The sequence below is a fragment of the Trachemys scripta genome, chromosome 12 (genome assembly GCF_013100865.1).
Source record: "Trachemys scripta elegans isolate TJP31775 chromosome 12, CAS_Tse_1.0, whole genome shotgun sequence".
Lineage (NCBI taxonomy): Eukaryota > Metazoa > Chordata > Testudines > Emydidae > Trachemys > Trachemys scripta.
This window is the reverse complement of record NC_048309.1, coordinates 39,808,961-39,822,006: the sequence shown is the minus strand read 5'-3', so window position 1 is coordinate 39,822,006 and position 13,046 is coordinate 39,808,961. Positions and strand designations below refer to the sequence as shown.

Sequence of the window (13,046 nt, the reverse complement as noted above, 5' to 3'; positions counted from 1 at the left end):
GGGGGGGGGGGGGGGGGGGGGGGGGGGGGGGGGGGGGGGGGGGGGGGAACAGGGAGGTCCCGGCGGGGACGGCCGGGCCGCACCTGCCAGTTGCCATAGAGACGCTTGACGCGGCGGTAATAGGCCTCGCGGTCCAGGCTCAGCGCCATGGAGACTCCGGCTCGGCTCGTCCCCGCGCTCCAGGCCCCGCCGCGGCCCCTCGCCCCCGGAAGCGCCTCCTGACACCCCGCCTCCCGGGACCCACTTCCGCTTCCGGGCCGGCGCCTCGCGCCCGCGGGGCCTCCCCCCCCCCGCCTTTTTGGCGGTTCCCCCCCCCCCACCTCCTCCTAAAACCGCGCGGCCCCGCGCGCCCCGGGCACGTGATCCCGCCCCGCATGCGTAGCCTGGACACGCCCCTTCCCGCGTGATCAGCACGTGGTTACGCCGCCGCGCGCCCTCGACCACGTGACAGCCTGGCTCCCACGCGGAGCCCCCCGCCCCGGAACGTGATGCGCGCTCGAGAGGGGAGCGGCCGAGGCCCCCCCCGAGCTATGGCGGGGGGGAGCAGGGGGCCCCGGGGCCAGGCTCGTCTCCCCCCTTGTGGCCCTGGAGGAGGCTGGGACAGGCCGCCCAGGCTGCGGCTCCCGCGAGGGGCAGGCGCAGGTCCTGGCCCGGGGGAGGGGCGCCTGCTCACACCCCCGGGGGGGGGGGCCTGCTTACTCTCCCGGGGGGGGCTGCTCACCCCCCCACCCCTCCCCCCCAGGGGAAAGGGCAGCAGGAGGGAGCCAGACCCAAAGGCCCCGTTCAGAGCCAGGCGCGAGGCCGGTGGGGCCAGGGCTGCTCACAGGACACAGCTGCTAGGAAACCAGGCAGAGACTTGCTCCCTCCGCCCAGCCTACAGCTCCTCCACACCCACCGCATAGGCCAGGCTTAGGGGATTTTTTTTTTTTTTTTTTTGCACATTTTTTTTCTTTTATTAGAAAAAAATTCAACTACAGGAAGCGCTAACCCAGGCAGCCCCACCCCCCACCCGCTCCAGCCACATGGCAGCCCCCCACAGGGTCCCGGCCCCACCACAGCATCCCCTCCCCACCCATATTACACAAGACATATTACATATTTATATAAATATAGCCCCCCTCCCCCCCATACAATACAGCATTGAGCCCTGCACGGCTGGGGCTGAGGATAGGGGCTGCCACCCCTTGAAGGCCAAGTAAGGAGCAGGGATGCACACTGGCCGATAATGCCACAGGTTGGGAGGTGACCCTAGCTGGGGCCTCATACTGGGGTGCAGTTTTACTGGCCAAGCCCACATACATCTAGCCCCGGGAGGCTCCCCTGCCCCAGGACAGGGTCTGTGCCCATTCCCATCATCCCAGGCCAGGGCAGAGTCCCCCCACTCTGTACCCTGAGCCCCAGCACAGGAAGAGGATTGTTTGATGGATGCTGAGGGCCCACCCTAGGGTCGCTCCAGCCATCCCCCACACAGTCAGTAAGTTCCAGTCCCCTCTTCCAGCTGTTCAGCTCAGTCGCCCCCGTCATTAGCACCATCACTGGAGTCCGAGTTGGCTGGCATCATGGGGTCATCGAGCAGGGAGAAGTCCTGTTCTGAACTGGCATAGCCCTGAGATAAGTCATCTATCTCATCCTCCTCATCCTCCTCTTCCTCGTCAGGCTGCGGGTGCCCCAGGGAGCCCAGGTGCACATGCGGGCCTGGGGGATAGCTGCCATGGCCCAACCCTGGGTGCAGCAGGGATCCAGAGGAAGAGGCTGTAGGGAAGGGCATATAGGGCAGGGAAGAGCCAGGGGCTGGTCCAGGCTGGAAGGGACTGTGTAAAGACAGGGGCCCCATAGCCCCCAGCTGGCTCCGCCCAGCCCCACCCATCAGGGATACCATCTTGGACAGCTCCACACCAGCCCGCCGACCCCGTAGCTGTTTCAGGCCCCCCTCGGATTCCAATGGCCCTGGCAACAGCCGGCTCATCACAGGGTCAGTCATGAAGCCCTGGGAAGGGAGAGAAAGGGGAAGAGTTAATGCTGCAAGGCTGCCCCCCCCCCCCCCCAGTCCAGTACCCAGTACTGCTATGGGGCTAGCCTGCCCCCAGCAAGGACAGTGGACCCTTCCGCCCAGCAGTTAGAGATTCCCCACACTGTCACACCCCTCTCCCAAGGGAGCACACACCATGACTGGAGGGAGCTGGGGGATGAAACCCATGGAGAGTCCAGGCAGATACGGACCCAGCCTCTGGGCCCTGCCCTTGCAGGGGGTTAGAAGAGGCTGTATGAAGGTGAAGGGTAAAGGTAGGGGGTAGATCAATGGGAGGGGGCCAGGTGAACGCTGGATGAGATGGAAGGGGGTGGACAGGGAGGGGTTAGCACCTGCCTCTCACCTTCTTGCCGTTGTGGGAGCCACTGGCCCCAGGGCCCTGCTCCAACCCCGGCAGGCAGCTCAGCTCTACTGTGCCTGTCTTTTTACACCGGTGCCACTTGTGCTGCTTGCGCCGATCTTCCATGTACTGGGAGGTGGGAACGGGGAATGACACACAGGGATCGGGGCAAGAGAAAGTGACAACTGGTTATTTGGCTCTGGCTCTGCTTCCCCAGGCGGAGCAACTGCTCAGGGCCCCACCTCCCTGAAGGGCCTCTACCTGACAGCAGCACCATGACACCAGGGGGCAGTAGCTGTCAGAGCCTCCCTCTATTTGGGGCCTATCAGAGTCCATCCCCAGAGGGGCCTGAACCTGCTGAACACTCCTGGAGTGTGTCTCTGGGAGTTAGGGGGCAGTTCTGGCAGATCACATGGCAGGGCGGGAGGGGGCGGGGAGAGAGAAGAGCAGCAGCAGGGAGGAAGAGAGGCATGTGTGCATGTCCGTGTCCAAAGCCCATTTCTCTCCCATCTCCAGACCGGCACTGGGGAGCAGGAGCCCAGGGTGAAGAGGCAGGAGGGCAGGAAGCTGGGGCCCAAGGGCTCTCTGGCATGGCCCTGACAGAAGGGAGGGGCGGGGTGACACTCACAGCCAGGAAGCGGGGGTCAATGGCAAAGTCAGGGTGTGCATGTAGCCAGGCCTCCAGATCAGCTCGGCGTGGGGCCGCCTCCCCCACCAGCAATGTCCCATTCGCCTTGTGCACCACCGGGATCCGCGCCTCCAGGTCGATGTCAGGGCCCCGCAGCCCTTCCAAGCACTGCAGCTCCAGCTGGGGCAGACACCCCCAGTCAGGAGAGTGAGACCCCACAAAGCCCCACCAGCCAGGACAGAGACCCCCCCCCCGCCATCCCACCCCCCCAGGTACTACAGCTTCCATGAAGGCAGACACCCCTGTGCATACAACCCCCCACAGCCCTCCCAGGCTCTGCAGCTCTTGCTGGACTCAGAAACCCCACACCCCCTCTGATATGCTCTCCCACCCCCTCACCTCCACCAGCTTCTTGCTGCTCTTCTTGTGGCCTAGCGAGTGCGGGTGCCGCTCATGTAGAGCGCCATTGGGGATCAGCTTATGCTTCTGGAACGTCAGCTTGATCCCCTCCTCCTGGGGGAGACACAGGGTCAGCATGGGGGCTGGGAAACAGGGGCCAATGCACCCCAGCGTGACCCCCCCCCCCCCACTGTCCCAGACCCACAGGGGAGCAGGCACCTCAGGTCTCCATGAGAAGTGAGTTTAACTCATTCCTCCCCAGGGCAGAGCCACATGCACTGCCAGGGAGATGTCGGTATTAGCATGGCAAGTCATCACAGGCACCACCTCTGGAGAGACATCCCCCATAACCCCCGCCCTGCCCCCCCTCCCATGGGACTGGCACCCCCAAACCTCCACTCACGTCCTTGATCTGCACAGTGAACTCCTTCTCCTCGGGGCTGTGCCGGAGCCGGGTGTACAGGGCTGGCGCTTCATCCTGGGGGCAGGCATGGGGAGCAGGCGAGCTGGCGTAGTCACCTGGCAGCCGGGGGGCAAGGTCTCCCCCATGGCCACCGCAGAGCTCCTGGCTGCGCTGACTTGAGGGCCACTTCCCCGACAGCACAGCCTGGCACACCAGGTCGATGCGGTTAATGAGCACCCGGTCCTGGGGGAGACAGGGGTGTCAGTATCACTATGGCAACCACCCCATTACAATGAGCCACGTAACCATGGCAACCCCTCCATTCCTGCCCAGAACTATGGTAACCTCCCAACAATACTGGCCTCGTAACCATGGTAACACCCCATCCCCCCCACAGAGCCACAGCAACCACCCCATCAAAACCTGCCATGTAGCCATGACAACCCCCACACTCCCCCACAGAACCTACCCCCAATCCCCCCAATGGCCCCACCCAGCTCCCCAGATGATTGGGGCTGGGTTTGTGTCCCCCTCCCCCAGCAGTACCTTGGGCCACTCGTGGGCACGCTGCCGCTCCTGCAGCAGCAGCTCCGGGGCAGTGGGCTGGGGAGAGTCACCCTCCTGGGAAGTGGGCAGGGAGAGCAGGGACTCCTCCTCGGACAGCTTCCCCCCGCATGGCATGGTGCCTGGGGGTAGGGAAAGGGGGGTGGTGAGACGGACATCACACTCCTCATGGACAGCTTCCCCCACAGGGCACCAGACGTGCCCTGGGGAGAGACGGACACCCCCCCCACCCATGGACAGCTTCCCCCCTGCAGGGCATCAGGCCTGGGGGGTGGGGAGAGAGAGAGAGATGCTCCACCCCATGGGCAACTCCTGCCACAGAGGGCATTGTGCGTAGGGGGTGAGGGTGGGGGGAGACACCTCCGCCCCCCACTCCTGCCACAGGGAGACGGAGGCCTCCTGCTTCCCATGACCAACGCCCATCCTGCAGGCTTCCCTGCCTGCAGAGAGAGAAAAGGGTGAGGAGGATGCAGAGACCGACCGACCCACCCCCACAGATGGACCTGCCGCCCCCCCCCCAGGGGCTTGTCCCTCAGGCCAGGGGACTTCCCTGCACTCCAGAGGGGAATACCTTGATATCGGGGGGGGGGGGGGGAATTCCTGGCCTTTAAGGGCTTCTGGAGGTGGTCCAGGTGGGCACCCCCACTTCTCATCAAAGTCACGGGAACGGGGGGGAGGGGGGGGAGGGGAGAGGGGAAGAGACCTGGCTTGTGGGGTCAGGTCATTCACCCTTGTTTGCAGTCAGAGCTGGCTCAGGGGGATCCCTAGCTCAGTCTGGGTACAGGGAGGAGGGGTATGGGGGTCCCACACTCCATGCGGTCCTCAGAGCAGGACAATGACCTGGACGTGGAGGGCAGAGGGGATCCCTGGCTCAGGGAGGGGATGGGTGACCCAGAGGGGATGGGGTGGAACCCCAGGGGGAGGAGTACAGGGGGTCCCACACTCACCCCTCTCATCATCGCTGTCCTCTGAGCAGGACGACGATGACCCGGATGTGGAGGGCGAGAGCTTCCCCAGGTCGAGCTCCGAGTCCGAGTCATCAGCTGAGTCAGGCTTGGGGAGAAGCACAGGCAGCAGCGGGGCTGGCAGCTCGGGCGTGGGGGGCAGGGGGGAGGCTGTGGCTGCTCCAGCACCCCCTGCAGGGGGTTGAGGCGTCCCAGCCCGGCCATGCAAGTAGCTGAGGCGGGCGGCCAGAAAGGAGAAGTCGGGGTCCTGCATGATTGTGGTGTCGGTCTGGCTCAGCCCATGGCGTGCTGCCCCCTGCAGCAGCTCCCTGTCATGCCGCCCGCACTCCCACCAGGTGGGCAGCTCAGGGCCCGGTGGCTGGCACAGGGCCAGGCGCTCCTGCAGCAGCGGGTGGCACAGGACCTGTTCCCGCAGCCGGCGCAACAGGTCCACGCGGTACAGTGTCCTGGAGGCCCGCTCCTCCGAGATGGGCTCGATGAACAGCGTGGGGTCCGGGGACTCTGTGGGGAGAGATGGGGGGAGGGAGGGGTCAGAGACTTTGGGAGCCCAGACCCCCAACTTACCCTATCCTCACCCTATCCTATGCCCACTCAGGGCTGCTGGCAGACAGACACTCACCGTCGCTGGCGGCTGGGGGCAGCCGGCACACCTGCCGGCACATGGCCACAAACCCATGGAAATACTTGGTGAGGCTTTCGTCTGTCTTGCGGTCGAGCCGGGCCAGCGCCCGGAAGCGGCCCCAGTGGAAGCGCAGCGTGTCAGGGTCGTACTCCACCCCGAAACTGGACACCACGCGGTAGAAATCCGACTGCTCCCGACGCGTCCACCTGAAGGCGGGGAACAGGAGAGCCTCAGCGGGCCCGTGGAACTGAGCCAGTCCCTGGGAAGATGCACCTCTGCCCCAAGCCCCCCCATCCTCGCCCCAGATCCCAGAACCAGGGCCCCCCATCCTAGAGGCCTGTGGTGGCTGCAGGGTGCGTGTCCCATCTCTAAAGCACCCCCTGGAACAGGGTGGGGCTCCCCCCTACGGCTGCATGTTGCCCTGGCCTCACCGCTGCTGCTTCTCCCGGCGCACCATCTCCTTGAGCTTGCAAGCTGCCTCGCAGCGCCGGCGCCGCCGGTCCCCCCGCTCTGCGGCTTCCATCTTCAGCTGCTCCTGCTTGTAGCTGCGCTGGCAGGCGGTGATGAGGCGCCGCAGGCGGGCCGTGAGCACTGAGCCCGGCGGCCAGAACAGGTGCCCGGGCTGGGCCGGCTGGCCTGCAGGGGAACAACAGGGGTCAGAGCCCCTCCATTGCACAGACCCTGCACCCCAACCCCCCAGCTGGCCTGCAGGGAGACAACAGGGGTCACAGCCCCCAAATGCACACAGACCCTGTACCCCAAACCCCTCCCAGCCAGCCCCAGCCTACACGCTACGGGACAGTGCCTACTTTAACCCTTTCTGTGCTCCAGCCACCCTCTTCCCCACCCCCTTACCTTCATCCCCATCCACCACCGAGATCTCCTCGTCCAGCAGCATCAGGGGATCACCCTGGGGGTGGGGAAGGAGAGACACATTAAGGACTGGGAGTACTATGCCCTTCAGCCATGTCACCCACCCCCTGCCCGATACCCAGCCTGCTGCCTGCCCCAGACAAGGATGCCCCCAGGAGCCAATGGGGGGCTGGGTTATGGCGGGGGGAGCAGGGGGTCTGTGGAGATGGGGAACCCGGTGGGGAGAGGGTAGAGGGGGACAAGGTGGAGCGCTGTGGAGAGGGACCTGAGGGCAGAGGAGGACCCTGGGGCGAGGGGGTGGCTAGGAGTAGCTCTCACCTCATCGTCCTGCTCCTTGGCCGGCCCGGACAACGGTTTGTATTCGGGGTCCTCGCAGTCTTTGTCAAACTCCGCCCTGAGGCCCATGGGAAAGGAGGGGTTAGTGACCCCCCCAGGAACTGCCCCCAGCTGGGCCCCCTCCACAGCCCCTGGGGGGCTGGTGCCTCAGAACTCCGTGAGAAGCAAGTTTAACTCATTCCCCGCCAGGGCAGAGCCAAGTGCTGCTGGGGGGTCGGTATTAGCATGGCAAGTCATCACAGGCACGCCCCTCCGGACAGGTTACCCAGGCCCCGCCATGTTGGCTGCCACTCACCCCCCCCCCCCCCACCCCCAGGCTCTGCCCACTAGACCCGTCAGTCATCTAGACCAGAGGTTCTCAAACTGGGGGTTGTGACCCCTCAGGGGGTCACAAGGTTATTACATGGGGGGTTACGAGCTGTCAGCCTCCACCCCCAAACCCCGCTTTGCCGCCAGCATTTATAATAGTGTTAAATACAAAAAAGTGTTTTTAATTTACAAGGGGGGGGTTGCACTCATAGGTTTGCTGTGAGAAAGGGGTCATCAATACAGAAGTTTGAGAAACATCACTCAACCCACCCCCGTGCCCAGGCCCCACCCCTACCCCTAGACAGTCACTCACCCCTCTCCCACATCCAGGCGGTGCTCTGCGGCGATGGCCTTGTCATCGGGGCGCCCGGCCTTCTCCAGGAAGCAGAGAGCGGGGTCAGCTCGCATAGTGTTGTACTTCTCGTAGCCTGGGGGGAGGAGGCGGCACAGGTCAGGTTCAGCACCCCACTGCCCTCTCTGTGCACACAGACACACACTGGGGCCAGAAACAGCCTTCCCTGGCCCAACCACTCTGGGACTGTTCACTCCCTTCCCACCGCATGCACCATTTATCCCTCCCCAAGTGAGACCCCCCTTCCCCCATGCTGTCAACCTAGGGGAGTTGAGTCCCCTACACCCACCATGCTTGAAGACTCCAATGAGCAGGGACTTGTCGGCCTCAGCATCCCACCAGCCGGTTGGCACCTCCAGCTGCTCCACCAGCGGGAACCAGATGTCGATCTCGCTGGGAGGAGAGGGGGGCAGAGAAACAAGTGAGACGCAGGTCCAGACGCAGGGAGGACGGACAGATGGGGGGGGGGCCAAGAGAAGGGGACGGCCCAGGGCAGGGGCGCCCAGGGGGGCCCGGGGGGGGGGGGGCAGTGGAGCACAGCGTGGGGGGGCAGAAGGTACATTACCTTGCACCAGCACCAGCCAGCACCTTGCTGGCCTGGTCCCCAATCACCTCCTGGCGCAGGTAGTACAGCATCCGCACTCGCAGCAGCACCCTGACAGAGACACATCACAGGGTCAGAGAGAGCACAGAGTCCATACTGGGGAGTAAGATGCCTGGGCCCCATCCCCAGCCGGGGGAGGGCAGCTCGGACCCCGCGGTCCCTTGTGCGTGTGTGGGGGGGGGGGGGAAGGAGAGCTGGATGTCTGGGTCCCCTGCTTGTACTAGTGTTGAGTGTGCACGCTGGGGGGAGGGGGCCTGGACACCGGGGTCCCTTACTTGCACTATTGGTGAGCATGTGCATGTTGGGGGGAGCCCAGATGCCTGGGTCCCTTACTTGTTGCACTGGTGCTTGAGGTGCTTCTTGTAGCTCTCGTCCTGGAAGAGCGTGTCGGGGTTGTACTTGCGGATCCACTCGGCTTTGTGAACGTCAAATGTGCTCTGGGACTTCACCTTCTTGCCCTTGCGCCCCCGGGGCACGGGGATTGACAAGCCTGGAGGACAGATGGACAGAGAGGTCAGAACGGGGCGGAGGGCTGGCGGGGCGTCGCACCCAAGGAGCTCCATGGCTCCTCTATGAGGCAGGCAGGCGTGCAGGGAGCGAGCTGGGTGGTGGGCTGGGAACCCTCACCCGAGTGGTTCTGAAGCTCCTTGGCCTTGCCGTTTTCAGCCGGGCTGATCAGGTCCCAGATGAAACCCTTGATGTTCTCGTCGCCTCGGTAGTGCAGCAGGCAGTAGACCAGGATGGCGCGGCAGATTGTCTCCACGTCCCGCTCCGACAGGCGCCGCTTGAATCGCCCGTGGGACAGGATCTCTCGCCAGCGGCCCCAGCTGTGGGGAGTCGCACGGGTCAGCGCTGGCCCTGAGACCCCTCCCCCGCAGTGTCCCGTGGCACGAGGAACCCGGCCATACCAAGCCCTCAGACCAGCACCTGCAGCCCTGGGGGACTGGCTGGGTCAGCACCGGCCCTGAGACCTCCCCCAAATATACTCCCCAGTGTTCCCAACCACGAGGAACCTGACCATACCAAGCCCTCCTACCAGCATCTGCAGCCCTGGGGGACTGGCTGGGTCAGCACCGGCCCAGGGAACCCCCAGACAAGCCCTCCTCACCCGTAGACCAGCAGGTGCTTCTCCACGCGGAAGCAGTCCGTACGCCCGTATGAGTGGTGCAGGGGGTGGTGGCGGTCATGACGCCTGGAGCGTGGCCGCTCTTCATCCTCGCTCTCCAGGTCCGAAAATTCCACCAAGTCGTCGTCCTTCAGGGTGCTGAAGTGCCGGGTCTGCTTCCGCACGCGCGGCGTGTCAATCACCAGGTTATTCTGGGGAGGGGAGGGATGGTTACACCTAGATTTTGGGGGGGAGGGGGAGGGGGGAAGCACACAGGGAGAGCTGCCAGCCCAGACCCCAGAACCAGCTCCTGCTGTAGGAGGGCAGCTCTGGGATACCCCCCCCACCCCTCTGGCTGGGAGAACCTCCTGCTGCCCAGACCCCCTCTCCAAGGTGGCTCTGGACACATTCCCTTTCAGGACAGTTTGGGGATTTCGGGGGGCCCAGGGAAGCCTGGGAGTGAGATCTAGAGCCAGGGAGCTGTGGGGGCTCACAGCACAGTGGGAAGCAGCCCCTCCTCCTGGTAGGGCTCCGACCCGATGCTTATCCACATTACTGGGGCGACTGTCTCTATTTGCCCAGCCTGCTGTGGGGATAGGAGGCTCTGGGGGCCCTAGCAACCCCCCTCCCCCACCCGATGCTCCCCAGCCCCTCCCCCCACAGCTGAAGAGGGCACGTTCCCCACCCCCAACACCCACTCGAGTGCCCGGTCCCATGCCCCCTTGGGCCCACTCCTCTCCCCCAACCTTGCTGTTGAGCAGGTCCAGGTCCAGGTCTGCTTTCTTTGCCCATTTCTGCCAGAAGTTGGGGTCGTCCAGGGCGATATCTGTGCGGTTCTCCGAGGCCACGAAGCTTGCCTGGTGGAGGGAGCCAGGGGGTTAGGGTGTGTGTGTGTGTGGGGGGGGGGGGGGGTAAGGCGGCAGTGCCGCCCCTGGATCTCCAAGCTACAACGTGCCATGTGTCTAGCCATCCCATGTGTCCCTCCGCGCTTCCATTCCCCACCCACAGGCTGACCTCCGAGTGCGTCTGTCTGTCCCTCCCACCCGGATGCAGGTGAGACATGCCCCGCAGGTCAGTGGGGAGGTAAAGCTGGACCATGGTGAAGGGGGAGCTCCTGCACTGTCTCCAGAGAGGGGTGTTGGGGGCATCTGCAGGAAGGATCTGCGCAGGGGAACTGGGGGTACCTTGGCGAAGGTGGAGCCCTTTCCCTCACTCTCAATGGTGATAGTGGTCGTACGGCGCAGCAGGATCTGGTCAATATCCTCCTCGCAGAACTTGGAGCCCTCATCGTCCTCCTCCATGATGGCAGCATAGGCCCCCTTGCGCAGCAGGTCCTCGATCTCCTTCTTTGAGAACTGCTGGATCTGGGGAGGGGAGGGGGACAACACACTGTTCACACGGGTACCCCCAACATCACAGCCCCCTCAGCCCCCCAGAACCTCCTCCACACCATGCCACCACCCCAGCCCACGGGTACCCCCAACGTCACAGCCCCTCCACCAGCCCACCACCTCCTCCCTGCCACCCTCCTGAGCCCACCAGTCCCTCGCCCTGGGGACTGATTGGAGCCATGCCACGGCTCCCCGCGTGCTCTCACCCCGGCGATGCTGCCCTCGCGCCCGCTCATGGACTGCAGCACGGCCTTGTCCAGCCCCAGCTTGAGGCTGGCCTTGTCGAACATCTCACGCTCATAGGAGTTGCGGGTGATGAGGCGATAGACCTTCACCGCCTTGCTCTGACCGATCCGGTGGCAGCGCGCCTGTGCCTGGGGAGAGAGGGGCATCAGGGCGCCCGGTGCATTCAGCAGGGGAGGAGCCGGTGTCTGGGGCACGGGACCCAGAGCGTTCTGAGGGGCAGGGAAGGGGAGTAGCTAGGGGACAGTGGTTGTTGGGCCCTGGAAGTGCACAGGGGGTGGGACAGCCCCAGGGGATGCTAAGGGATGGGGCTGGGTTGTGGGGTAAAAGAACACTCAGGGACCCCAGAGTAGGGGAAGATACTGCAGGGAGTACAGGAAGAGAAGGGCATGACCCCCTCGTCAGCTCTTGGAGGCAGCACACAGTGGGGCAGGGGAGGGTCCCCAGTACCTGCAGATCATTCTGGGGGTTCCAGTCCGAGTCGAAGATGATGCAGGTGTCGGCTGCCGTGAGGTTGATGCCCAGGCCGCCCGCCCGGGTGCAGAGCAGGAAGACGAAGCGGTCCGAGTCAGGCTTGCTGAAGCGGTCGATAGCAGCCTGCCGCAGGTTCCCCCGCACCCGTCCGTCAATCCGCTCGTACAGGTACCTGCGAGGGAGGGGCCAGCACCGTGTTTACGTAGTGATGGAACTCCATGCCCCACTGCACCCCCAGCTTCATTACCACTGATGACACCCCTTCCAACCTACCACAGCCTGTGTTGATGTATGCCCTACAGCAGAGCTAAGGTCACTTCCCCGATCCCACCCCCTGCTGGGGGAGCGTCTATTCACACACAGGCCCTAGAATAGCAAGTGCCCTCACCGCCTCTGGATGAGGTAGTCCTCCAGGATGTCGAGGCAGCGCACCATCTGTGAGAAGATCAGCACCTTGTGGCCGCCCGCCTTGAGCTTAGGCAGCAGCTTGTCAATGAGCACCAGCTTGCCGGCTGAGCGCACCATGGCCTGGAGGTGCAGGTCATGGGGCACGTAGTGCGGGCAGGAGTCCCGGAACTCAGCCAGGATCTTCTCCTCCGCGCCTGACGGGGAAGGAACAAGTGAGCACGTTACTCTGGGGCCCAGCATTCCCCCAACCCGGCCCCACTGAGATGGCCCCATTGCAGGGACAGGAGCCGGCAGTGAGGGGACAGCACTGCCCGAGGGGGAAGCCCCCGCCCGGCCCCTCACCGTTGATGAGATAGGGGTGGTTACAGCACTTGCGGAGCTCCATCATGGTATTGAGCAGGTTGGGCATGTTGGTGTGCCCCGCCCCCTTGGACAGGAAGGAGAAGTTCTTCTCCAGGATGGCCCGGTAGTATTTCTTCTGGATGTTGGTCAGCTCCACCTCGATGATGGTCTCCTGCTTGGGCGCCAGGTTCTTCTCCACATCCTCCTTCAACCGCCGCAACATCATGGGCTTCAGGATGGCCTGGAGCTTCTGCACCTGGGAGCAGGGCCGGGGCAGTCAGCACTGGGGCGGTGGGGGTGGGAACACGAGGGTTGGGGGAGGAGCCCAGGGCCGGGAGAACAGGGGGCTGCGGTCTGGGATTGAGGGGTACTGGCAGTGATGGGTGTTGTGAAGAAGAGACAGAGACCAGGCTGGGATAGGATGGGGGCAGGGAGTGGTGTGTGCGGGGTAGACAAGAGGCTTGGGGCGTGCAGGCGGGGTGGTCTGGGACAAGGCATGCGGACAGAAGTCGAGATGCTTGGGGCATGCAGGCAGGAGGGTGGAGGACGAGGGGCTCGGACGGCCTCGGAGAGGGCAGGGCGGTGGGGCCAGACAGTGGGGGACAAGGGGCTCGGGGAGAGCAGGGCGGCGGGGCGCAGAGGGGCTCGGGGAGGGCAGG

General features: G+C 64.5%; 2 protein-coding genes and 2 non-coding genes across 5 annotated transcripts in view; all 4 read right to left on the bottom strand.

Moving 5' to 3' along the window:
* SUPT16H (SPT16 homolog, facilitates chromatin remodeling subunit) overlaps window positions 1–241 on the bottom strand; it is an 18,759-nt gene extending 18,518 nt beyond the window's left edge. Inside the window, exon 1 of the mRNA XM_034787517.1 lies at window positions 84–241. Within this exon, the coding sequence (XP_034643408.1) occupies window positions 84–149 (66 nt within the window). The 5' untranslated portion in view covers window positions 150–241. The remainder of the gene's footprint in view (window positions 1–83) is intronic.
* An 831-nt stretch (window positions 242–1,072) lies between these two features.
* CHD8 (chromodomain helicase DNA binding protein 8) lies at window positions 1,073–12,640 on the bottom strand. 2 transcript variants are annotated; one of them, XM_034787635.1, is made up of 23 exons: window positions 12,388–12,640; window positions 12,026–12,239; window positions 11,614–11,809; window positions 11,127–11,294; window positions 10,714–10,893; window positions 10,276–10,386; window positions 9,533–9,741; window positions 9,052–9,251; window positions 8,758–8,914; window positions 8,386–8,475; window positions 8,110–8,213; window positions 7,782–7,896; window positions 7,142–7,217; window positions 6,806–6,860; window positions 6,382–6,586; window positions 5,948–6,156; window positions 5,311–5,829; window positions 4,346–4,485; window positions 3,800–4,042; window positions 3,397–3,510; window positions 2,998–3,177; window positions 2,373–2,498; window positions 1,073–1,987 (listed from the first exon to the last, which is right to left on the bottom strand). In XM_034787635.1, the coding sequence occupies exons 1-23, from the start codon at window positions 12,611–12,613 to the stop codon at window positions 1,508–1,510; spliced, it is 4,317 nt and encodes a 1,438-aa protein (XP_034643526.1). In that variant the 5' UTR covers window positions 12,614–12,640; the 3' UTR covers window positions 1,073–1,507. The 2 variants fall into 2 exon arrangements, with proteins under 2 accessions (XP_034643526.1, XP_034643527.1); XM_034787636.1 differs by having other exon boundaries at window positions 2,998–3,165.
* Window positions 3,612–3,719, bottom strand: LOC117886355. Its single transcript, XR_004647938.1, has one exon. It is a non-coding gene; the product is annotated as a small nucleolar RNA U6-53/MBII-28 (small nucleolar RNA).
* On the bottom strand, window positions 7,302–7,404 carry LOC117886356. The gene has a single exon (XR_004647939.1). It is a non-coding gene; the product is annotated as a small nucleolar RNA U6-53/MBII-28 (small nucleolar RNA).
* Window positions 12,641–13,046: the final 406 nt, after the last annotated feature.